The sequence below is a fragment of the Chrysochloris asiatica genome, unplaced genomic scaffold (genome assembly GCF_000296735.1).
Source record: "Chrysochloris asiatica unplaced genomic scaffold, ChrAsi1.0 scaffold00064, whole genome shotgun sequence".
Lineage (NCBI taxonomy): Eukaryota > Metazoa > Chordata > Mammalia > Afrosoricida > Chrysochloridae > Chrysochloris > Chrysochloris asiatica.
Genome location: NW_006408582.1, coordinates 4,295,161 through 4,321,351, shown reverse-complemented (window position 1 = coordinate 4,321,351; position 26,191 = coordinate 4,295,161). Strand labels below are relative to the sequence as shown.

The following is a 26,191-nucleotide window of genomic DNA, read 5'->3' as shown; positions in this document are numbered from 1 at the left end:
TTTTTTGGTTCGTGTCACTGTACTTCGTGCCGCCATTAGTACACCTGTTCTTTTGCCAGAGAACTTTGTCCTTAAGCAGAGATCCAGAAAAACTGTCTCGGCACCACCTTGACTCTGCACCCTCTTCAGGGAAAGAACACGCCTACAGCCCGTGTAGCCCTAAGTCTTAGGTAATCGCGATTCTGGGGCGGACACTTGCACAATCAGGAGCGCACGCGGCCTCGGGGACCCGCGTCTGTCCGCAGCTCTGCCCAGTGCACGCCGGTCCCGCGCCGCCGCCACCTCTTTAGGGCGCCACTCTTGGGTGCTGCTGGCCGCAGTTTTGCTCTCCGCTGTGTCGTTCTACCCCCACAGGGCGGCAGCCCATGCTCTCGGCTACTAAGAGGGTTCGCCAGCTGTTCCACAGCCTATTTCCTGTCTCAAGAATGGGCGATTCAGCTTCTAAGATCGTCAGCCCTCAAGAGGCCTTGCCCGGTCGGAAAGAGTCGCTACCAGTATCGGGTAAGAAGTCAAGATTGCTTAGAGGGCGCGGGCATCGCTGCTGCGCAGGCGCGCGAACTCTGGGCGGCTCTTAAGACTCCCGCAGCTGGGAAAGAAAACTTGGGCGGGCTTTGGTCTGGTCTTTAGGCTGGGGCCCGCGCAGGCGTGATGAGGCTCCAGCAGAAGCGGGAAATAGAGTAACCTTTGCCGGCTTGGATTCAAGCTGACTCTTTTTCTTTTTCTTAGCTTTTCAAAACAACAAAAAAAAAAACACAACACAACACTAAAGGAGTCTAGTGTATTAATATAACTCACTGTGTAAATTAATACTCTGGCGGCTGCAAAGTTTGGGTGAGAAACTCCTCCTGCCGGTTCTGACTGGGTGTATGCCACAGTGATGTGTTTTGCATTCCCCAACTTTCTTTACAATTTTGCCAGGGGCAGCGTTTCCGGCCCTGGAAGCGACCTTGCTGTACTGTCTTGGTATCACTGGGAAGATGCAGAATGATGAAAAACTTCAGTGTTGAAACTGTACCACAGTTTGATGTTGTGGCTGTTGAAATTGTACTCAGCCTCGTACTATCTTCAGTGACACCTTAGGTTTCCTCATTTGGCAGAAGCTGCACTGGGCCTCTTCAGTTGTTAAGTGCCGTCGAGTCCGTTCTGACTGATAGTGACCCTGTATAGGGTTTCTGAGGAGCGGTTGGTGAGCTTGAACCGCCGATCTTACCAGCGCATTAACCCTCGTGGCCACCCTCTAAATGGGCAGTCCGCGTTTTCAGGTGATTTGACTCCATGCGTATCAATGGTGCCAAGGTGGTAGGGCTTCTCAAACTTAAAAACAGCAAAACACCTCGCTGCCCCCTCTCCCTGAAATCCCAGTCAATACATTTGGAATAGAAGATAAAAACAAATAACTAGAAAAACTGGCCATGTTCTTTCGTGCCATGCCCACTTTCCTGACTCATATCCACCATTACTCTGGAGGAGCAGTGTTAGAAAGTGCTGGCTGCTAAGAAAGGTGAAACCACTTGTTGGTGGAAGATGTGACCGTCATCCCACAGCGCCACAGACTTGGAAACTATGGGTGTGTTTGCATGACATAAATGAAACCCACTGTCATAGAGCTGATTCCGACTCATAGCAACCCTATTTAGGGGTTCCAAGGCTGTAAATCTTTATCGGAGCCTCATTTTTTTCCCTAGGAGCGGTTGGTAGGTTGAAACTATAGATCTTGCAGTTAATAGTTCTGTGCTTATCCTACAGTGCTAACATAATTTTTTTTTATTGTTGTTGAGTGCCGTCAAGTCGTTCCCACTCATAGCCACCCTGAACAGGGTTTCCGAGGCTATAAATCTTTACGGGAGCAGAAAGCCTCATCTTTCTCCCGCAGAACAGCTGGTAGTTTCGAACTGCTGATCCAGAGGTTCGCAACCTGATTCGTAACCACTACGCTACCAGAGCTCCTTGTAGCACCACATAGTAATGTTAAATTGCATACTCTCGATTTCTATCTCAGATTGGTAACAAACAGTTGCCAGACTGCACTGGGCCACTCATCTGAGGACTATATTGAGGATTATTTTAGTGCAGTGATTTTTCAAGCATCAGCATCACTTTGGGGGGAGTGGCATGCCCCTGACTACCGAGTCAGAAACTGGGATGGAGGTCAACTTGATTTTTAAATCCTCTAGAGGGTTATAGTGTGGCACTGTAGGATAAGCACTGGACCATAAGGTTGGTTTTAATCACAAGGCCAGCGGTTCAAATTCCAGCTGCTCCTTGGAAACAGGGTTGCTATGAGTCGGATTCAACTGGATGGCACTTAACAACAACAACAGTTCATAACCTCAGAGCTCTGGATGGTTAAGTGATGAATGATTTTTTACTAAAGTTTTAATGCCAAGATAATTCCTGCATTTACATTTAAAAATGCCCTAAGAATTCCATTTTACCCCTTAAATAATTGTTAAGCATAGGAGGAACTCGTGGCGAACATTTGTACCACTATATAGAATACTCAGTGTGAGATTTGTAGAGAAGGCAGAGGTTTGTAGGATTTGAGGCAGTTTGGAAACTGATTTTGTTGACCTGTTTCTCATTCCCCTACTGTAGTAGTTTCCATTCCTAACGTGTCTGATTATTTCATCTCCACCCCTGTGCCACCTATTCACAGTTCTAGAAATTTATTTATCTTTGACTAAGCGTCAGATAATGAGGTTTTAAAAACTCAGGATTTTTCTTAATTTTTGTCTAAAATTTATTAATTTATTTTAAAAACAAATTTTCTTTCACAAATGAAGATTCATAAATGATCATTTAAAGGCAATATTTTCTAAATGTGTAACTTTCTAAGCTTGTACTATATTGTGTTTATACATTAAAATGTATTTTATTATGTGCTTCCAGATACCTAACAAACAAGTCAGATTTCTAAAGCCAGTTCACGATTTTACCATTGTATATGCCTTTGTCCACCATTCATCTATCATTTGTCCTTCTATGGTAGCTCCCTTGTTGTTGTGATGCTGGAAGCTATGCCACCAGTATTTCAAATGCCAGAAAGGTTACCCATGTTGGACAGGTTTCAGTGGACCTTCCAGATTAAAAATGACTGGGAAAGGGGCCTGGCAATCTATTTATGAAAAAACAAATAAAAATAAATGGCCGGAGCAAACCTTTTGAAGAGCAGTGGAACATTGTCTCATATAGTGCTGGAAGATGAGTCCCTCAGGTTGGAAGGCACTCCCAATATGACTAGGGAAGAGCTGCCTCCACAAAATAGAGTTAACCTTAATGATGTGGGTGGAATAAAGCTTTTGGGATCTTCATTTGCTGATGTGGCATGACTCAAAGTGAGAAGTAACAACTGCAAACATCCATTAATTGGAATGTGGAATGCATGAAGGAAAATTGGAAATTGTCAAAAATGAAATGGAACAATTGAAGATAGATATCCTAGGCATTAGTGAACTGAAATTGGCCATTTTGAATTTATCAATCATATGATCCACTATGCCAAGAATGACAAATTGGAGCTAAATGGTATCACATTCATTGTAAAAAGAACATTTCAAGATCTGTTATGAAGTACAGTACTGTCAGTGATAGGAAAATAGCTGTACCCTCACAAGAAAAATTGGAATCCTGATGTGGCACTATAGGATAAGCATTAGATTGTTAATCAAAAGGTTGTGGTTCAAATCCGCCAGCTACTCCTCTGAAACCCTATATAGGGGCACTATGAGTTAGAATCAATTCGACAGCATTTAACATCAGCAACAACAACAACAACAACAAGGAAGACCAGTTAATATTATTATTATTCAGATTTATTCCCCAACCCTTAAAAGCTTGCAAGTGGCTATCCAAGCAAGGCACAATGTTATTGATAAGTGCCTTCTAACTGGTTCTAACTCATAATGACTGAGGAGCTGCTGGTAGATTTGAACCGCTGGTAGATTAACTTTGCAGTACAGTGCATATACTAGAGTGTCAATAATTAGTCTTTATTCAACATAAATGGCAACTATACATGGGACCTCACCAGGAATCAAATCAGCTACATCTATGAGAAGGATCTCAATATCACTCAGAACAAGACCCAGGACTGACTGCAGAACAGAATATCTACTACTCATATGCAAATTCAAGTTGAAGTGGAAGCAAATTAAAACAAGTACATGAAAGTCAAAACAGAACCGAGTATATACCACCTGAATTTAGGGACTATCTCAAGAATAGATTTGACGAATTGAACGATAATGATGGAAGACCAGATGACTTGTAGGATGACATCAAGAACACCGTACATGAAGAAAGCAGATCATTAAAGAAAGAAAAGTCCCAAATGGATGTCAGAAAAGACTCCATGACACCTGCTCTTGAATGTCAAGTAACTAAAGCAAAAGAAAACAACGGTGAAAAGAACTGAACAGAAGATTTCAAAGGACGATTTGAGAAGATGAAGTCACACATTATAATGGAATTATTAAAGCTAGAGTTAGGAAACCAAAAGGGAAGAACACACTCAATGTTTCTTTAGCTGGAAGAACTAGAGAAAAAAATCAAGTCTCAAGTTTCCATGCTGAAGGATTCTGTGGCCAAAATGTTTGCTATTTATGAGGTTTGCACTGGCCAGTTTTCCAGATGTAAATAATCAGATTTTTCTTCTTGGTCTGTCTTAGTCTGGAAGCTCTGCTAAAGGATGTCCATCATGGTTGACCCTGCAGGTATTTGAAATACTGGGCATAGTTTCCAGCATCACAGCAACAAGAAAGTCACCACAGAATGACAAACTGACAGATGAGTCCTGGAGCATTTATATTGGGCAAATCTGTTGCAAAAGGCATCTTTAAAGTGTTAAAAAGCACAGATGCTATTTTGAAGACTAAGGTGCACTTGACCTAAGCCATGGGACTTTTCAGTCATCTCATATGCATGCAAATGTGTGGACAGTGAAAAAGGAAGACTGGAGAAGAGTTGATGCCTTCGAATTTTGATGTTGGTAGAAATGTTGAGTATACTACAGATTGCAAGAAGACAAATTTGTCTTGGAAGAAGGTATAGCCAGAATGCACTTTAGAATCGAGGATGGTAAGACTTAATCTCACATACTTTGGACATGCTATCAGGAGGGGCCAGACTCTTGACAAGGACAGCATGCTTGGTAAAGTAGTAGCTTACACGATAGATATCCACATATGTCATATTTCATATTATGGTTCATAATTGATATTCAGTAAATATTTGAATGAGTAATGGAAAGGAGAGCAGTGCAATAAAACAAAAAGGAGACGATCCTTAATGAAATGGGTTAATGCAGTGGCGTCAACAATGGGCTGAAACATAGCAGTGTTGAGTTTGTGATGATGGTGCAGTATTGGTAGTGTTTTTTTCTATTGTATATAGGGGTGGTATGAATTGGAACCTACTCAATGGCATACAATAGCAACAACAGTATGTTAGTTTTTATTTGTACCTTGACTCTCTCAAAAGTGCTTTGATATATCTCCATTGCTTTTTGTTTTAGAAGACAAAGCCTGATTGTTTAATGTGTTTTGCTTAGTCTAGTAACAGGAAGCGTTGGTAGCGTACTAGGTCACCAGTTTCAATACACCAGTAGCTCCACAGGAGATAGATGAGGCTTTCTGTTCCCATAAAGATTTACAGCCTCAGAAACCCTGTACAGGGTCGCTATGAGTTGGGACCAACTTGATGGCATACAGTAGCAACAGGAGCACTATTACCAAATGGTTATCTTATTAGTTTTAATCCTACTCTTTTTGTATTCTTAAGGAAACTTCTGCCCTTTTATAAACAGGTAGATTTCCAGTATCAGTAGCAAAGTGGTAGATTTCCACTTTTCAAGAAAAGATTCAAACCTTCAAACTTTAATGTTTAATTTTTCCAAGGCTACCTAAAGTAGATCAAAACATGAATAGGCCTACATAGGTAACTGGTTGAAACCAAACCTGGACAGAACTGCCTCATTTGAAGAACACTCTGTTCAGTTAGTGGTTGGCTCAGGTCAGTTCTGGCTGCCAGGACTGGCAATTTGCCTTGCCTTATGTAAGGAGGCATTCTTACTCTGCTTCAGTGCCTGGCTACAAAGTAGTTGTCTGAAAACTTTGGAACTGGGGAAAAGGAGACTTCATTCTCATTGAAGACCATTGAAGGGCAATTGCTAAAGATGGGCCTGAAGTGGAAAACTTATAATTGACACCTTAGAGTGCCCTCTTATGTTGTTAAAATATGAGCTTATTATAACCAGTAACTGACCTTAGATCCAGTGATTATTGTACAAGCCCTGCTTTTATTTTATAAGGCACTTTAAAAAATTTATGTGGGAAACATTGCTACTTTGTTTTCTTGATTAGATGTTTAGGATTGAAGATACCATTTAAGACTCCTTTGGCAGCTTCTATTCAATCTCTGCTTTTGTGCCTTTGCATTCTTTGATAGCTTGCTTTCACTTTCATCGTTGTTGTGATGCTTTGTTCGGAGATGATGTCTTAATTTCTTAGTGCTGCTAAAACTGAAATGCCACAAGTGGGTGGTTTTAACAGACAGAAATCTATTTTCTCACAGTTTAGGTGGCTAGAAGTTAGAATTCAGGGCACTGGCACGAGGAAAAGGCTCTTTTTGTCAGCTCTGGGGAAAACCCCTTGTTTAAGCTTCTTTAAAGTTCTTCTGGGTATACCTTGGAGATTTCCAAAAGATATCTCTCTTAACCCCATTCAAATTTGCTTTCTCCTGTGCAAACTTCTGTATCTCAAAAGTGATTAATTGAAGACATAACCTATACTGTAAGGCCTAACTAGCATAACAAGAAAATTTCATTCCCAAATGAAATTACATCCATAGGTATGTTGCTGTTGTTAGGTAACCCCAAGTTGTTATGTGACTCATAGTGATCAGGGTTTCCGGGAATCCTGATGTGGTTCTGTAGAATAAGCATTGGACTGCTAACCACAAGGCAGAGTTCAAACCCACCAACCATTCTTTGGAAACCCTATAGAGGGTTACTATGAGTCAGAACTAACTCTATGACACCTAACAACAACAACATAGGGTTTTCAATGTTTTAAATCTTTTCAGGAGCAAAAAGCCTCATTTTTCTCCCATGGAATGAATGGTAGACTCTAACCACAATGTTGTGATTCACAGTCCAGTGCTTATCCTACAGAGCCACCATATACTCTACATAGATATGTAGTTGCTGTTGTCAGGTGCGGTCGAGTCAGTATCAACTTATAGCGACCTTTTGCAAAACAGAACAAAACATTGCCTGGTCCTCCTCCAACCTCACAGTCGTTGTGACGCTTGAGCCCATTGCTGCTGCATGGTGCCAGTCCATCTTGTTGGGGATCTTTCTATTTTTTGCTGACCCTCCACTTTAACAAGAATGATGTGTTTCTCCAGGGACTGGTCCCTCCTGATAATATGTGCAAAGAATGAGAGACAACGTCTGGTCATCCTGGCTTCTAAGGAGCATTCTGGTTCTGCTTCTTCCAACACAGATTTGTTTGCTCTTTTGGCGATCCATGGTACTTTTAATATTCTCCTGCAACACCATAGCTCAAATGCATTGATTCTTCTACTGCCTTCTTTATTCATTGTCTATCTTTAACATGCATATGAGGTTATTGAAAATACCATGGCTTGGGTCAGGCTCAATTTAGTCCTGACTGACATCTTTGCTCTTGAACAAGAGATCTTGTGCAGCAGATTTGCCTAATCATTTGATTTCTTGACTGCTGCTTCCATGAGTGTTAATGGTTGATCCAAGCAAAATAAAGTCTTTGACAACTTCAATCTTTTCTCCACTGATAAGAATGTTGTTTATTGGTCCAGTGGTAAGGATTTTTGTTATTTTGCATTGAGATGCAACCCATAAAGAAGACTGCCGTCTTTGATCTTTATCATAGGTGTTTTAAACCTTTTTCGCTTTCAGCAAGCAAGGTTGTATCATTTGCATATCACAAGTTATTAATGAGTCTTCCTCCAATCCTGATGCCATATTTTTCTTTGTATAATCCAGCTTCTCGAATTATGTCTTCAGCATACAGAATGAATAATTATGGTGAAAAAATGCAACCCTGGTGCATACCTTTTCTAATTTTAAATCATTCAGTATTCCTTTGTTCTGTTCGAACAATTGCCTCTTGGTTTATGTACAGGTTCCTCACGAGCACAATTAAGTGTTTCAGAGTACTCATTCTGCATGCTGCAATTTTATCCACACAATTGCATGCTGCAATTTTATCCACACAATTGAAAACATTTGTGTAGTCAATAAAGCACAGGTAAACATCTTTCTAGTATTGTCTGCTTTCAGTTAATCTCCATCTGATGTCTGTAATGATAGCTCTTGTTCCTCGTCCTCATCTGAATCTGGCCTGAACCTCTGGAAGTTCCCTTTCAATGTACTGTTGCAGCTATTTTTTAATTATCTTTAGCAAAATTTTACTTGCATGCAATATTAATGATATCATCCAATGATTTCTGTACCCTGTTGGGTCTCCCCTCTTTGGAATGGGCACAAATATGAGTCTCTTCCAAATAGTTGACCAGGTAGCTGTCTTCCAAATATCTTGGCATAGATAAATGAGTACCTCCAGTGCTGAATCAGTTTGTTGAAAGATTTCAATTTGTAGTCCATCAATTCCTGGAGCCTTGTTCTTTGCCAATGCTTGCAGTGCACCTTGATCTTCTTTCCTCAATATCATTGGCTCTTGATCATTTGCTACCTCTTGAAATGGTTGAACATCAACCAATTTTTTTTTTTTTTTTGTACAGTGACTGTGTAATCCTTCCATCTTTTGATTTTTTTCTTCATCATTCAATATTTTGCCCAAGTTGTTGTTGTTAGGTGCCATCGCATTGGTACCATAGCGTGCCATAGTGACTCTGTGCACAACAGAATGAAACACTGCCCGGGCTTGGATCAACCTCACAATTGTTGCCACTCCTGAGCCCATTGATGCTGCCACTTTTCCAATCCATCTCACTGGGGGTCCTCCTCTTTTTCTCTGACCTTCCACCTTACCAAACATAATTTTTTTTTCTCCAGTTCCCTCAGTTTGAGAAATGCTTAGCTTGTTCTTCCTTTTTGGTTTTCCAACTCCAGATCTTTGTGCATTTCATTATAATATTTGACTTTGTCTTTTTGAGGTGACCTTTGAAATCTTCTATTCAGCTCTTTTACCTACTCATTTATTCTATTTGGTTTAGCATCTCTATGCTGGAGAGCAAGTTTTAGAGTCTCTTCTGACATCCATTTTGGTCTTTTTCTTCTTACTTGTCTTCTTAATGATCTTTTGCTTTCTTCCTGTATGGTATTCTTGATGGCATCCCATAATTTTTCTGGTCTTCAGTTATTAGCGTCTAATTCATTAAATCTGTTCTTGAGATGATCTCTCAGTTCAGGTGGTGTATGTCCAATGTTATAGTTTGGCTCTCGTGGACTTGTTTTAATTTTCTTCAGTTTCAACCTGAACTTGTATTTGAGCAATTGATGGTCTCTTCCACAGTGTGTCCCTTAGCCTTGTTTTGACTGATGATATGGAGCTTTTCTATCATCTCCTTCCCAAGATGTTGTCAATTTGATTTCTGTGACTATCATCTGATGAGGTCCATGCATATAGTTGTCTTTTATGTTGTTTAAAAAAGGTATTTGTAATGAACAAGACATTGGTCTTGCAAAATTCTGTCATGTGATCTCCAGCATTGTTTCTATCAACAAAGTCATATTTTCTAAAAACTGATCCTTCCTGTTTGTTTTCAATGTTTGCATTTCAATCACCAGTAATTATTAATACATCTTGATTGCATGTTTGATCAATTTCAGACTGAAGAAGTTGGTAAAATTTTTCAATGTTATCATCACTGGCTTTAGTGGTTGGTACATAAAATTTAATAATAGTGGTATTAATCTTCCTTGTCAGTGTATGGATATTATCCTATCATAAACAGCACTGTACTTCAATGTAAATCTTGAAATGTTCTTTTTGATGATGAATACAATGCCATTCCTCTTCAATTGGTCCTTCCTGGAATAGTAAACCATGTGGTTATCAGATTCAAACTGACCAATACCAGTCCATTTCAGCTCACTAATGCTTAAGATATCTATCTTGATACGTTCCATTTCATTTTTGACAACTTCCAACTTCACTAGATTCATACTTCATACATTTCATATCCTCATTATTAATGGATGTTTGTAGCTGAGTTTCCTTATTTTGAGTTGTGCCCATCTGCAAATGAAAGTTCTGAAAGCTTTGCTCCATTTGCATCATACAGTCAACTCTACTTTGAAGAGGCAGTTCTTCCCCAGTCGTATTTTGAGTCCTTCCCAACCCGAAGGTTTCATTTTCTGGCACTATATCTGACAAAATTCTGGTGCTCTTCATCATGTTTCAATATTAAGTAGTCTGCTAATATTTAAATGACTGGTGGCATAACTTCCAGAATCACAGCAACATACAGGATATCACAGTATGGCAAACTGATAGACAAGTGGTATGCGGTGGTGTGTTGTGGAGTCAGTTCCAACTCAGTGACCCTACATGGAGTTTCTGAGGCTGTAAACCTTTACGGGAGCAGAAAGCCTCATCTTTCTCCTGGCAGAACTGCTGGCAGTTTCGAACTGCTGACCGTGAGGCTAGCAGCCTGACTAGTAACCATTATGCTACCAAAGCTCCTTGACGATACATATTTTGAAGGACACAATTCTTTAAATCCATAATAGGGAAAGAGAAGATGTCAAATGTCTGTTGAAGGTGGTTCTTTGAAAAATAATTGAACTGCAACAATAAAATTTATGAAATGTTAGTTAGTTTAATTAAGAGAGAAGGAAGAAAGTATACATATCCAAACAAAGAACTAAGAAAAGGGAATAACAACAGAAACCGAAAATTAAAGACACGTAATAGACTAGTTGAGTCCTGGTGTGGCATTGTAAGGTAAAGCATTTACTACTAACCACAAAGTTGGTAGTTCAAACCTACCAGAGGCTCCTTGGAAACTCTACACAGGGTTGATATGAGTCGGAACCTACTTGACAGTCCTTAACAACAAGTAACTATCTTCTCAACTCTTTGAAAGTAAATTTGAAAAACTTGGATGAAATTGGTAAGTTTTAGGAAAATATAATTTACCAAACTGATGCCCACAAGAGGCAGAATATCTAAACAAATAAATTTCCATAGAAGAAATAAAATTGTCAGAGTTTCCTTTTCCAATGCTTTAAAAGGGTTTTTTTTTTTTTTTACTAAATGTTTAATGAGTATATTTACTATATTATGAAAATGGAAAAGAACATCCAAATTCTTTTTTTTTTTTTACATCCAAATTCTTTTAAAAGAGCAAATATAGTAAGTAGAAGTAGATTGCTGCTTCCTTAACATGATAAAATAAATTTATTTCAGCCCAAAGGACAACATTGTGCTTAATGAAGAAGCACTAACAATTCCCACTGAAGTCTAACTCAAGGCAAGGATATCCATTATCACTACTTTTATTTACTAGTGTACTGTAGGTATTAGCCAATGCAGTCAGAAAAGAGAAGACAATTAGAAATATACAAATATAAAATGCAATTTACAGATGATAGAGTTATGTACTTGGAAAATCCAAGAGAATATGGCAAGGTTTCAGAGTGTACACTTATAAACAGAAATCAATATAATATAATCAATAAATCAATAAATATAATATTTAAAAGACCCTTGGTGTGGTGCTATAGAATAAGCATTGAACTGGTTGCCGCAAGGTCAACAGTTCAGACCCACCAACCACTCTCAGAAACCCTATATATGGTTGCTATGAGTTGAAACTGATTTGACAACACTTTGTTGTTGTTAGGTGCCATCGAGTCGGAACTGACTCATAGCAACATTATACACAACAGAATGAAGCACTGCCTGATCCTGTGCTAACCTCACAGTCATTGCTACATTTGAACCCATTGCTGTTGCCACCGTGCCAATCTGTCTTATTGGGGCGGTCTTTCTCTTTTGCTCCGAGCCTCCACTTTACCAAGTATGATATCCTTCTCCAAGGACTGGTCCCTCCTGATAATATGTCTGTAGTACGAAAGAAAAAGTTTGGCTATCCTGGCTTCCAAGGAGCATTCTGGCTGTACTTTGTACAACACAGATTGGTTTATTCTTTTAGCAGTCCATGGTACTTTTAATATTCTCCTTCAACACCATAATTCAAATGCATCATTTTTTCAACTGTCTTCCTTATTAATTGTCCAACTTTCACATGCCTATGAGGTTATCGAAAATACCATGGCTTGAGTCAGGCACACCTTAGTCCTCAAACTGACATCTTTGCTCATGAACACTTTAAAGAAGTCTTGTGCAGCATTTATGTAATGCAGTATGTCATTTGATTTATTGACTGATGCTTCCATGAGTGTTGATGAAAAACGGAGTCCTGAAAAAAAAAAAAAAAGTCTTGGACAACTTTGATCTTTTATCTATTTATATAGATGTTGTTTATTGGTCCATTGGTGAGGATTTTTGTTTTCTTTATATTGATTGAGGTGCACCCATACTGAAGGCTGTAGTTTTTGCTCTTCATCAGGATAGTATTTTAAGTCCTCTTCACTTTCAGCAAGCAAGGTTGTATCATCTGCATATTGCAGGTTGTTAATGAGTCTTTTTCCAATCCTGATGCCACGTTTTTCTTCACATAATCTAACTTCTCGAATTATTTGCTCAGCATACAGATTGAATAAGTATGGTAAAAGAATACAACTATGGCACATACCTTTTCTAATTTTAAACCATTCTGTATTCCCTTGTTCTGTTTAAACCACTGCCTCTTGGTCTACGGACAGGTTCCTCATGAGCACAACTAAGTGTTCCAGAATATGTATTCTCTGCAAATTGTCCACAGTTTGTCATGATCCACACAATCAAAAGTGTTTGTGTAGTCATTAAGGCACAAGTAAACATCTTGCTGGTATTCCCTGCTTTCAGCCAAGATCCATCTGATGTTAGCATTGATGTACCTCGTTCTACGTCCTCTTCTGCATGCGGCTTGAACCTCTGGAGGTTCTCTGTCAATGTATGCTTGAGCCATTTTTGTATTTAGCAAACTGTTACTTGCATGCAATAACAATACTATTGTCTGGTAATTTCTGCATTTCGTTTGGTCACCTGTCTTTGGAATGGGCACAAATATGTGTCTCTTCCAGTCAGTTGGCCAGCTCAACTCTTCCAAATTTCTTGGCATAGATTGGTGAGTACCTCCAGTGCTGCATTATTTTGTTGAAAGATTTAAATTTATATTCCACCTATTCCTAGTGCCTTCTTCTTTGCTAGTGCCTTCAGTGCCCCTTGGACTTCTTTCTTCTGTATCATTGGCTTCTGATAATTTGCTACCTCTTAAAATGGATGAATATCAACCATTTCTTGATACAGTGATTCTGTGTATTCCTTCCATCTTCTTTTTATGTTTTCTGCATCAGTAAATAATTTGCTCATATACCCCTTCAATATTTCAAATCTAGGCTTGGGTTTTTTTCTTCAGTTCCCTCAGCTTGAAAAATGCTGAGTGTTTCTTCGCTTATAGTTTTCTAACTCTAGGTCTTTGCACATTTCATTATAATATTTGACTTTGTCTTCTCTCACTGACTGTTTAAAATTTCTGTTTAGGTCTTTTGCCTTCTCATTTCTTTCATTTGCTTTAGCATCATGACACTAGAGAGAAATTTCAGAGTCTCTTCTGACATCCATTTTCACCTTTTCTTTCTTTTTTGTCTTAATGATCTTTTGCTTTCTTCTTGTCTGATGTTCTTGATGTCATCCCACAACTCTTCTGGACTTTGATCTTTAGTTTCTAATGCATCAAATCTGTTTTTGAGATGATCTCTAAATTCAGATGGGATATGTTCAAGGTCATATTTTGACTCTTGTGGATTTGTTTTCATTTTCTTGAGCTTCAGCCTGAACTTGCATATGAGCAATTAATGGTCTGTTCCACAGTCTGCTCCTGGCCTTTTTGTCTGCTGATGATATGGAGCTTAATAACACTTAACAACAACTGCATAAAAACAACAACCTGTTAGAAAATATAAAGGTAGAAAACACCCATTTATACTAGCAATCAAATTAGTGAAAATTTTGAAATAAAGTTAAATGCACAAGCTTATGCTTGAAAACAAAATTGAAGGACACAAAAGAAGAACTGAACAGATGGTAAGCCATACTAGGTTCTTGGACAGGAAGACTGAGCAGCAAACATTTACCAGTTCTTCCTAGGTTAATGTATGACCTAAGGATTAAAAAACAATAGTAATGGTATTTTGCTTTGTTTTAGAATTAATACACTGAATAAAAAGTTCATTTGTTGTTGTTAAGTGCCATTGAGTTGGTTCCAACTCATAGCGACCCTGTATAAGGTTTCTGAGGAACAGCTGGTGGGTTTGAACTGCTGCCCTTGTGGTTTGCAGTCCAGTGCTGATCCTACAGAGCCACATCAGGAGTTCTAAAAAGTTCATAGGGAAAAATAAACAAGCTTAGTTATTTACACTTCTCTGCAAAAGAAGAGCCAAGAGGGAGAGTCAGCCCTACCATATAATAAAAAGTAAATTAAGAATGGTGTGGGATGGTACATGAATAGACAGACCAAGGGAAGAGAATAGAAAGATAAAAAATTCATATGTGAAGGTAGTACTTAAAAATAGGTAATATCTCAAATCAGTGGGGAAGGGACAGATATTCAATAAATAGTGTTGGGACAAGTAGGTAACTATATGGAAACAAACAGACAAACAAACAAATACCGTTGGATCTGTACTTAACACTTTAAACCAGGATAAATTCCAAACAGATATATTATGGTAACAACAACTCACACTTGCTGAGCATTGTAGGAAATGCATTTACCAACACATTTTAATACTTACAGCGACTGTTGTTGTTGTTGTTGCTAAGTGCCATTGAGTTGTTTCTGACTAATAAAGCCCCTGTATAGGATTTCCAAGACTAAAAATCTGTGCGGGAGCAGAAAGCCTCATCTTTCTTCTGCGGAGTGGATGGTATGCTTGAACCAGGGACCTTGTGGTTCACAGTCCAGTGCTTATTGTAGAGTCACTGCGCTCCGTTATGAGGTAATAATTATTATTACTGCAATTTATACACGTAAAAACTGAGGACAGAGAAGTTAGGTGAATATTCAAGACTCCATGCTGTTGTTCTTGTTAGGTGCCATTGAGTCGGTACCAACTCATAGCGACCCAATGTACAATGAAGCTGCCCGATCCTGGGCCAACCTTATAATTATTGCCACACTTGAGCCCACTGATGCTACCAGTTAGCCAGTCCATCTCGCTGGGGGTCTTCCTCTTTTTCTCTGACCCTACACCTTACCAACATTATGTCTTTCTCCAGCCTGGTCCTGCCTGACAATATGTCCGAAGTATTGGCCATCCTGGCCTCCAAGGAGCACTCTGGCTGCACAGCCTCCAAGACAGATCTGTTGGCTCGTTTGGCAGCCCATGGCACTTTCAATATTCTCCTCCAACACCATTACTCAAATGCATCAATTCTGCTACGGTCTTCCTTATTCACTCTCCAGCTTTCACATGCACATGAAGTTATTGAAAATACCATGGTTTGGGTCAGGCACACCTTAGTCTTTAAGCTGACATCTTTGCTCTTCAACACTTTTAAAAGGTCTTGTGCAGTAGATATGCGTAATGCAATATGTCGTTTGATTTCTTGACTGCTGCTTCCATGAGTGTTGATAATTGATCCAAGAAGAATAAAATTCTCAACAACTTCAATCTTTTCTCCGTTAATAAGAATGTTGTTTATTGGTCCAGTGGTGAGGATTTTTGTTTTCTTTACATTGAGATGCACTCCATACTGAAGGCTGTGCTCTTTGATCTTCATCAGTAAATATTGTAAGTCCTCTTCACTTTTAGCAAGCAACGTTGTATCATCTGCATATTGCAGTGTGTTAATAAGTCTTCCTCCAATCCTGATGCCACATTTTTCTTCTTTGAACCCAGCTTCTTGCATTATTTGCTTAGCATACAGGTTGAATAAGTATGGTGAAAGAGTACAACCCTGTGGCACACTTTTCTTAATATTAAACCATTCAGTGTTCCCATGTTCTGTTTGAATAACTGCCTCTTGGTCCATGTACAGATTCCTCATGAGCACAATTAAGTGTTCGGGAATACTCATACTTTGCAATGTTTTCCACAGCTTGTCATGTTCCATACAATCGAAAACCTTTGCATAGTCAGTAAAGCACAGGTAAACATCTTTCTGATATTCTCTTCATTCAGCCAAGATCCAGCAGACATCAGCAATGATATCCCTCATTCCACGGCCTCTTCTGAATCCGGCTTGAACCTCTGGAAGTTCTCTGACAATGTGTGCTTGCAGCCATTTCTGTATTACCTTTACTAAAACTTGACTCGCATGGGATATCAAAGATATTGATTTCCGCATTACATTGGGTTACATCTCTTTGGAATGGGCACAAATATGGATCTCTTCCAGTCAGTCGGCCAGATAGTTGTCTTCCAAATTTCTTGGCGTAGATGAGTGAGTGCCTCCAGTGCTGCCTCATTTTCTTGAAAGATTTCAATTTTTATTCCATCAATTCCTGGTGCTGGGTTCTTTGCTAATTCCTTCAGTGCACCTTGGACTTCCTCCTTCAGTATCATTGGCCCTTGCTCATATGCTACCTCTTGAAATGGTTCAACATCAACCTTTTTTTTTTTTGGTAAAATGACTGTGTATTCCTTCCATCTTCTTTTGATGCTTTCTGCATCATTCATTAATTTGCCCAGAGAATCCTTCAATAACCATAGTTGAAGCTTGAATTTTTTCTTCAGTTCCCCCAGCTTGAGAAATGCTGAGCATGTTCTTCGCTTTTAGTTTTCTGACTCCAGATCTTTGCACAGTTTTTTTTTTTTTTTTGTAATATTTGACTTTATCTTCTCGAACTGACGTTTGAAATTTTCTGTTCAGCTCTTGTACTTCCTCATTTCTTCCATTTGCTTTAGCATCTCTATGCTGGAGAGCAAGTTTCAGTGTCTCATCTGACATTTTGATCTTTTCCTTCTTTCTTATTTTCTTAATGACTTTTTGCTTTCTACCTGTATGATGTTCTTGATGTCATCCCACAACTTCTGGTCTTTGGCCTGTAGTGTTTAATGTATCAAATCTTTAATGTTTAATGTTCTTCAGATGTTTAATGTATCAAATGTTTAATGTTCTTCAGATGATCTCTAAATTCAGGTGGGATATATTCAAGGTCCTATTTTAGCTCTTGTGGACTTGTTTTCATTTTCTTCAGCTTCAGTTTGAATTTGCATATGAGAAATTGTTGGTCTGTTCCACAGTCTGCCCCTAGCCTTGTTTTGACAGATGATATGGAGATTTTCCATCGTTTCTTCCCGCAGATGTAGCCAATTTGATTTCTATGTATTCCATCTGGCGAGGTCCATGTGTATAGTCATCTCTTATACTGTCTAAAGAAGGTATTTGAAATGAACAAATCATTGATTTTGCAGAATTCTATCATGCGATCTCCAGCATCATTTCTATCACCAAGGCCATATTTTCCAACTACTGATGCTTCCTCTTTGTCCCAACCTTTGCATTCCAATCACCAGTGGTGATCAATACATCTTGATTGCATGTTTGATCAATTTCAGATTGGAAGATGTTGGTAGAATTCTTCTATTTCATCCTCAGTGGCTTTAGTGGTTGGTATGTAAATTTGAATAATAGTATTAACTTGTCTTCCCTGTAGGCGCATGGATAGTATCCTATCACAGACAGCATTGTGCCTCATGACTGATCTGAATATGTTCTTTTGGACAATGAATGCAACACCATTTCTCTTCAATTTGTCATTCCATGTATAGTAAACCATGTGGTTGTCGGATTCAAAATGGCCAATACCAGTCCATTTCAGCTCACTAATGCCTAAGATATTGATGTTTCACTTGGATAAATTGGTGGAACTGAGATATGAATCTAGGCAGCTTGGTGGTAGAGACTGTGATGTTTCTTCTACTCCATTTAGTCTATATTTTGAAGGTGAAATGACTTAAATATGAGAATGGGAAAAGTCTTTTATAATCTTGGTATGACTTGATGGCACATGACTTTCTAACCATGACTTAGAATTTATTGAAAGTGTTAAAATTGTGAAAAGATTGATAAATTATATCATATCAAGATAAAAATATTATTTTCATAAGGCACAAAGCATCATCAGCAAAGTCAAAAGACATACTGGGGTAAATATTTTCAATTTGTATCGTTGCTAAATGACTAATCTCCCAAATATATAAAAAATTCCTCAAAATTCATAAGAAAAAAATTGATACCTATTAGAAAAATAGACAAAGGATATGAACAATATACCAAAAAGGAAATACAGCAGGCTCTTTTAACATATTTGAAAAAGTTGCTCACTTATAATGAGGAGAATTAAAATATATATATATTTTTATTTTCAGGTTGGCAAAAATCCAGAATGTGATGATATACAGTTAAATCCTTAAGGAACAGGCATTCTCATACAATGTTGGCCAGAGTGTAAATTGGCTCAACTTTTATGGAAGGCAATTTGGAAATATCTATCAAAAATTTAAATGCATATACCTTTTGACCCAGGAATTCAATTTCTGGGAATTCATCCTACAGATATGCATACATGCATGCCAAATGGTGATTGTACCAGTCTATTCACTGCAGCTTTGTTTGCAATAGCAAATGATTGGAAACAACCCAAAAGCCCATCAACAGGGGCTAGTTAAAGAAATTATAGTTCATCCTCACTATGGAATATGCAGCTGTAAAAAACGAATGAGGAAAATCTATATAAATTGATACGAAGAAGTTGCTAAGATACAGTATTAAGAGAAAAAGCAAGGTCAGAACCCCCAAAATTCCAAACCAAGCTTTTGAGTCAATTCCTGTTCATATTGACCCAGTAGAACAGAGTAGAATTGCCCCCTCAGGCTTCCAAGGCTGTAAGCTTTGAGGAAGAACACTGCCACATTTTTTTCCCCCATGGAAAGGGCTGGTGAGTTCAAATCACTGGTCTTTCCATTATTAGTCATATGCTTAACTGCTGCACTACCAGGGCTCTTTAAAGTCAAAACAATGTGTATAATATGCTGACTTTTGTCATTGAGTCATTCCAACTCACAGTGACACTATAGGACAGAGTAGAACTGCCCCATAGGGTTCCCAAGGCTGTAAATCTTTTTATGGAAGCAGATTGCCACATCTTTCTCCTGAGAATGGCTGGAGGATTCGAACCACTGACATCTGGTTAGAAACTGAGTGCATAATCACTTTGCCATCAGGGCCCCCTGTTTGAGTAAGGAGAGTAGTTTATATGTGGAAAAAAACTTTAAAGGATAGCTAAGAAACTAGTAGTGGGTGACAAGGGTATGCAATGAGTTGAGGTGGGAGAGTTCACGCTTTTTTGTAATTTTTGATTCTTATAATGTAGTTGCATTACTGAGTTGAATAAACCCATGTTTAATATGATTTCTAGGCTGGTTTAGTCGAATTGACCACCTTTATATCATCTCTTGTCATACTATTAAAAGTTTGTGTGTGTTTTAATTTCCTCTCTTATTCTTGTCAAGTAGATATTTTTTTCCAACTTGCTTTTGTAATCAAAATCCACATTTTGGTGTAATTTAAAACTCTAAATTTAGAGGGTGGAATCTGAATAAGTTAATCCAAGTCATTTTACATTTCATAAATATTCATTCTTATTGAAGCATCAATTGTGGTGGCATCATTTATACAAAGAAGAGATCTTTGGGGACAAATTCCTTCCACTATTATGTAGAAGGCATTATGTGTATTTCTTTTATTTTGAGTGATGTATATAGATTTTTAAAAGAAAATGATAAAAAGCATTTTTCCTTTTAGAAAAGTTTCAAAATCATGGGACACAGAACTGTTATTTCTCCTCTTTGAATCCTATCCAAAGCTCTTTGATTAGTTTACTCCTATTCCAGAACAACTCCTCACGTTTCGCTGAAGTCCCTGGGATAAGGTGTTTTGTGTTCCATACCTCCACAATTGAATCTTTAACCTACCTTCCCAGTCTTAACTCCCACTGTTTCCTTGTAGACCCCGTCTTCTATCTAAACTTTGTTTCACTGTTCTGCCTCTGCAGTGGTTCTCATGATTCTGCCCAGTGGAATCCACACTCGAATTCTTCAGTTTATTAATTCATTGAAATATTTATTAAATGCTTGCTTAGGTAAGGCATTGTGTTTTCCCATCCTCTTCAAACTCACCAGCCACTCCTTGGGAATCCTATACAGGGTTGCTATGAGTCAGAACTGACTCGACAGTACTTAACAACAACAATAATGTATATCCTTATCCTACCCATTCCTTGAATTCTATTTCTCCCATAAATTCATCCCTTTTCTCTCTACCCTAACTGACCCTTTTTACTCTACTAGACAAATCATTGAGCACTGCTTTATGAAACTTTTCTATCAGCACCTTGCATTACTACTTGGATGCTTTATTTCTAAATTATCAAATGCCTCATCTCCTCAGTTAGATCGTGAGCACCGTGAATGGAGGAGCTATTTTTTATGCTTAGTTTATCCTCTAGATTATAGCCCATCACAAAGGACCCTGCTCATATCAGACATTCAATAATGGTTTGTTGATGCAGAGTTTGGTTAATGGTGAAAAGCAGACAATCGGCTGAAAACAATGAACAAAAAGATTGTCTTTTAATTCACATCGTGAGAAGAAGCTGATACAGCTGACCTTTTGTTCATGGGATATGTACTCTAAATTGCTTTTCCAATAGCTGTGATGGATTTGTTCTGGTTTCTTAAAACTTCTCCCTGGTCTCTCTTGTGACTAGTGGTAGGGTTTTCTTCTGGCCAGGATAAATGACTAGTAAGGGAGTTGCTAGGAATCGGCAGCAGAGGTGGGCAAAAGGGTGTTATTTTTAGCACAATCCAAGTGGGGCCTTGAACTGCTACCCTCAGGGTTAGGAATCACAGTGAGCCCATCCTGTGTTGGTGACCAGAAGGTTGGGGAGAGGGAAGAGTGTGAGGACAGAGGAGGTGAGGAATTTGAAGCTGCTTGGGTGAGGCCACATCACCCTGGGGTTAGGTCCTAAGAGAGTAAGCAGGCTCCAGGCTTCAGTAAGGACAGAGGGGAGGCTACCTTGATGAATTTGGTCTGACCCTGTTACTGGCCCCAGTGACCTGCCAACAATCACCTGCTGCCTTGGCAGGGACCAGGTTCCTTCCCACTGCCAAACAGCTGACTATCCCTGCCATTCTGTGATAGCCCAAATCATCAAATCTCTGGTGATGTATGAAAGATTGAATTCTGAAAAAAGGGAATAAATGTATGAAGAGTAAAAGTCGTGGATCTTCTCTATTCTGTTCTTTCATCTTACATCACCACTTTGAGAACATAATGATATTATGTGTTTTATAAATATGTAGCAATAGACTGTGAACTAGTTGAGGACAGGAATAGAGTTTTCTTATTCTTTGTGTTGGAACATATTGTTGTTGTTAAATATAGTCAAGTCGGTTGCGACCTTATATAGGGATTCCAAGGAGCAACTGGTGAGCTTGAACTTGTGACCTTGAGGCCCAAACCAACTTGCAGTCCAGTGCATTAGCCTACAGCGCCATACCAGGACTAGGCTTACAATAAATGTTTGGTATTTGTTGAATGACTATAGCATATCACATTTTGAGACCTTTGTAAGACATTGGTCTCTTTGAGCAGTATCATACATAACAGACATCCACATATATCATATTACAAATTATGGTACATAGTAGCTATTCAAAGGAGCTCTGGTAGCGTAGTGGTTACAAATTGGGCTGCTAATCTCTTGGTCAGCAGTTCGAAACTACCAGGTGTTCCGCAGGAGAAAGAGGAGGCTTTCTGCTCCTGTAAAGATTTACAGCCTCGGAAACCCTGTACAGGGTCGCTATGAGTCGGAACAGACTCCATGACACATAACAACAACAGCAACAAAAATAGCTATTCAGTAAATGTTTGAGTGAGTAATGGAGAGGACAACAGTATATTGAAGAATACAGGAAGGGTAGCGGTTTGGGGGCTTTGGCTTGCCATTGTTTGGGGTTTTCATTGTTACTGGGTTTTCCTGTCACATCAGAGGAGTGGATTGTGATTGAAGACTGGAGTGTCACTCTACCTTGCTACTTGGTGACACTTTTTTTTTTTTTTTTAACCTACCAAGGCCCTTCTCCTTTCTGTAGTTCTGAGAGTCGGGCTAGGCTTGGCTGCCCAGAGCTCAATTGTTGTCATGCCTCCCATAACTTTGTTGTTTTGGGTAAGTGCCATGGAGTTAGTTCCAACTCACAGAAACACTATATAGGGTTTCTGAGAAGTGGCTGGTGGGTTTGAACTGTCAACCTTGTGGATTAGTTGTCTAGTGGTTATCCTATAGCACCATACCAAGACTCCACATAACTATGTTGAATTATGGGAAGTCGTGGATTTGTTGAAGAGCCCTGGTGGCACTGTAGGATAAACATTAGATTGCTAATCTCAGGGTCAGAAGTTCAAATCTACCAACTGCTCCTAGGGAGAAAGATGAGGATTTCTGCTGCTATACAGATCTACAGCGTTGGACACCCCAGACATGGTTGCTATGAATCATAATCAACTCGATGGCAGTGGACTTTTGGTCTTTTGGATGGGTTTGCCATCATATAGCAATTCAATCGATCTCCACAGCTAACTTAAACTAAAATATGGTGAGAGGCTGGCAATGTCTGAAATCCTTATTATTGAATAAGCAGAGTTAGCATTTGCTGGCTTTGCCCTCTTCATCCTACTGCTGTATTGGTTCTACCCTTCTTCTCATGAGTGACTTGCCTCTTCCCTGGTTTCAACCACTCTTTATGGATGGCTCTTGAATCTATATGTCATTTTGTAAAAGTTTTGGTTTTGCATTTCCAAATACTTAAAGGGTGGGTATTCCCCCGGGTGGGGCAAGTGGTTTATTCTCAATTACTAACCAGAAGGTTGGCAGTTTGAATACACTCAGTGGTCTGTGAAACAAAAGCTTCACAATCTGCTTCTTTAAACATTACAGCTAAGGTAACCATAGGGAGCTCAGCTCTACTCTGTAACACATGAGGTCACTATGAGCCAGAACCAACACGTTTGATTTGGTTTGGTAATATTACAAGGAGGCTTCAAAAAGTTCATGGAAAAATTCCATTATCTTTCAATTCCATTTTTCCACAAAAATTTGAAGGCTTCTCCTATGTGTATGTCCTGCTGTAACCCTAACACTCAATTCTAAAACCCAATTTACCATTTTTCCTTCAAGAGATTGGCTACATATTTTAATTTTCTGATTTCTGCCTGTGTGCGCTCAATCCCAATATCTTAGTCACACTCATCTTTAATTTTTGCTTCTGTATTTGAGATATCCTTTCTGATATATTGGCTTGGTTCTTTATTGCTTTCATTGGTATCCTCCCTCATCTCTCTGCCTTCACTCTGCCTGTCCAGTTTATCCTGAGCACCACTATAATCTGCCGAAAACTTGAATTTCATATCACTGGTCTGGTAGCGTAGTGGTTACGAATCAGGCTGCTAACCTCAAGGTCAGCAGTTCGAAACTACCAGCTGTTCTGTGGGAGAAAGATGAGGCTTTCTGCTCCTGTAAAGATTTGCAGCCTTGGAAACCCTGTGCAGGGTCATGAGTTGGAACCGATTCCACAGTACTTAACAGCAGCAACAGCAGCTGCTTAGAAATAGTGCATTTCTGTGGTCTGTGTCATCGTATTCTTCATCCTGGTGTTAGAAACTTTTGGTAAATTACTGCTTACCTTATCATTCCAGATTTCTGCTTCCACCCAGGAGGTATGACTCCTGCTCTTAGCTCCTCTTCCCAGGGTATTTTCTTTTTTCCTCACCAGTAAAAAAAAATATAGTTACTGTCAAGTGGATTCTGAGTCAGGGAGAGAAGAGCTGTGTTCCATAGGGTTTTCAATGCCAGATTTTTCAGAAACAGATCACCAGCCCAACCTCTGAGTGGACTCAGAATCAATTAGCAGTCAAATCATATTAGCCATTTGTACCACAGAGGGATTCCTTCCTCTTGAAGCCTATTTCAGTCTGATGGGTCTTTCAAGGCTGTTACCAGCTTCTTCCACTTCCTTGCAACCTTTTGGGGCTGTTTCAGCTTAGATTGCCTTTAGAGTTAGAGATTTAACGATGGCCTTGGGGCCTTGTTTTGCGCTTACATTCCAGTGTTTCTCCTTAGGGGAGGTGAAGGTAGAGTTGCTTTCCTAAATTTGCTATTTATCGGTGCACAATGTTTGCTATTTCTTTCATCTGTGATCCCCAAACTCTGAGTCAGGTTACAGCACCTTGCTGCCATAATCAAATCTTGCAAGTTATGACTGCTTCATTATCTAGACTTCTGGACAACTTCCTTCTGAATGTTCTATCAAAATACTATTGCTATTTGGGGAGATACTGGACTGTTTTGAGCCATAATGCCAAATGCTTGATTCTGTCTTGACCAGATATTGCCATATCCTCTAGGTTAGCTGTAACCTCTTCTGTAAACAGAGCCTGTTATGAAATATGACATAAGGTAATCCTCTACATAAAGAAAGGCATGTTTTCTTCAATATTTCCGTATGGTTTTTTGTATCGTTTTATGTGAGTGTTCCTCAGCAGGGTATATTTCTGATCCACTAGCTTGTTGGATATGTGTATTACATTTGCATTATAATGCAGCAAAGAATGGTAATAGTGAAACTGGAAGAAATGCAGAGTGACAATATATTTCGATGAATATATTATCATGACATTAAAAAAATGAAAAATAAAATTTAGGAACATTGAATGTCTTCCCCAAACACTTACATAGAATGAATTATTTTGTAAATGTTACTACGACAAGGTACTATTAATGCTGACTTTTCTTTTGAAATAATAATAAAAAAATTTACCTTTGTTTTTTAAAATTTGTGCAGTTACGTAGCTTACAATTTAAGGCAAATACAATGTGAAGATTAAAATGTATTAAGGACAAAATTGATTCTTTGGCCAACTAAAATACTAGATAGTTTAGCAGGTTTTACTCAAAGCAAGAGTCAGGAAAACAAAATTATTTGAGGGAATTCATTCATAGCTTTGTAGCTGGAGAAAGAAATGTGCAGTAAAAACTTGAATATACAATAGTTAACAGATGAAATGAATACCATGTTAAGAGTTTTCAGATTGGAGTAGGCAGCTGTCAAATAGAGCTCCGGAGAAAACACGGCATTGCAGAAAACCTCCATTTCCCTATCTTTCCTTAGGAACCAGTTCAGAAAGAGCTACGTCATATAGCAGTAAATCTTCTGCAGCAACTCAGGCCGGTCCCTGGTGTTTCTAGCTCACCATTTACCATTCCTCCCGCAATGAGACGTGTGCACTGGCATGAAGAAGCGCTGCACAGAACGCCCCACATCCCCCACCCCGGGACTGCAGTGGGCCTGATAGCAGATGGAGCTCAAGCAGGGTCTCTCTCTGACAACCCGATGCAGGTTGCTGGGAAACGGCATAACATGAAGAGTAGAAACTTCACCCGACTGCCAGTCCGCTGAATGTAAAAGAGGCTTGAGGAGTCCACATTGCAGATAACTTTCTAAAAGAGAAATTAATACGTATATATTTTTTCTTCTTTAGCATTCAGTTCATACTCAGAAGCTCTGTAGGATTTATTTCATTATGTAGAATAAAAGGGGAAAATTATTTTCTAGTGAAGGTTAGGAGTTGGATGAGTGAAGACTATGTAGTTGTGTGCTGCAGTATTTTTGGGGAAATGCACACCTGATTTAAAGAATAAGGTGTATAAATTTCAGTCTTAAGAATTTCCAGGTGCAAGATATGAGCCAAGAGCATTCTATTAATAGACTGATGGAATTTAAGCCTTAACTATTTTGGAAAATAAAAATCCGACAATTATTTTTTCAGAATAAAGAGATTAGTAAAAGAGCTGAAGCCTTCCAGTTACTTAAAACTCATAGCAACCCTACGTACAACAAAATGGAACACTGGGTCTTCGCCATCCTCACAACTGTTGTTACATTTTAGCCCATTGCTGCTGCCATTATGCCAGTCCATCTTGTTGGGGGTCTTCCTTGTTTTCACTAACCCTT

The 26,191-nt window shown here is 38.9% G+C and overlaps 1 protein-coding gene across 2 annotated transcripts in view; it reads left to right on the top strand.

Moving 5' to 3' along the window:
- The first annotated feature begins 365 nt into the window (after positions 1-365).
- LOC102823711 (mitochondrial peptide methionine sulfoxide reductase-like) overlaps positions 366-26,191 on the top strand; it is a 689,887-nt gene continuing 664,061 nt past the window's right edge. For both annotated transcript variants that reach the window (XM_006864334.1, XM_006864333.1), the window contains exon 1: positions 366-501. In XM_006864334.1, the coding sequence (XP_006864396.1) occupies positions 366-501 (136 nt within the window). The remainder of the gene's footprint in view (positions 502-26,191) is intronic.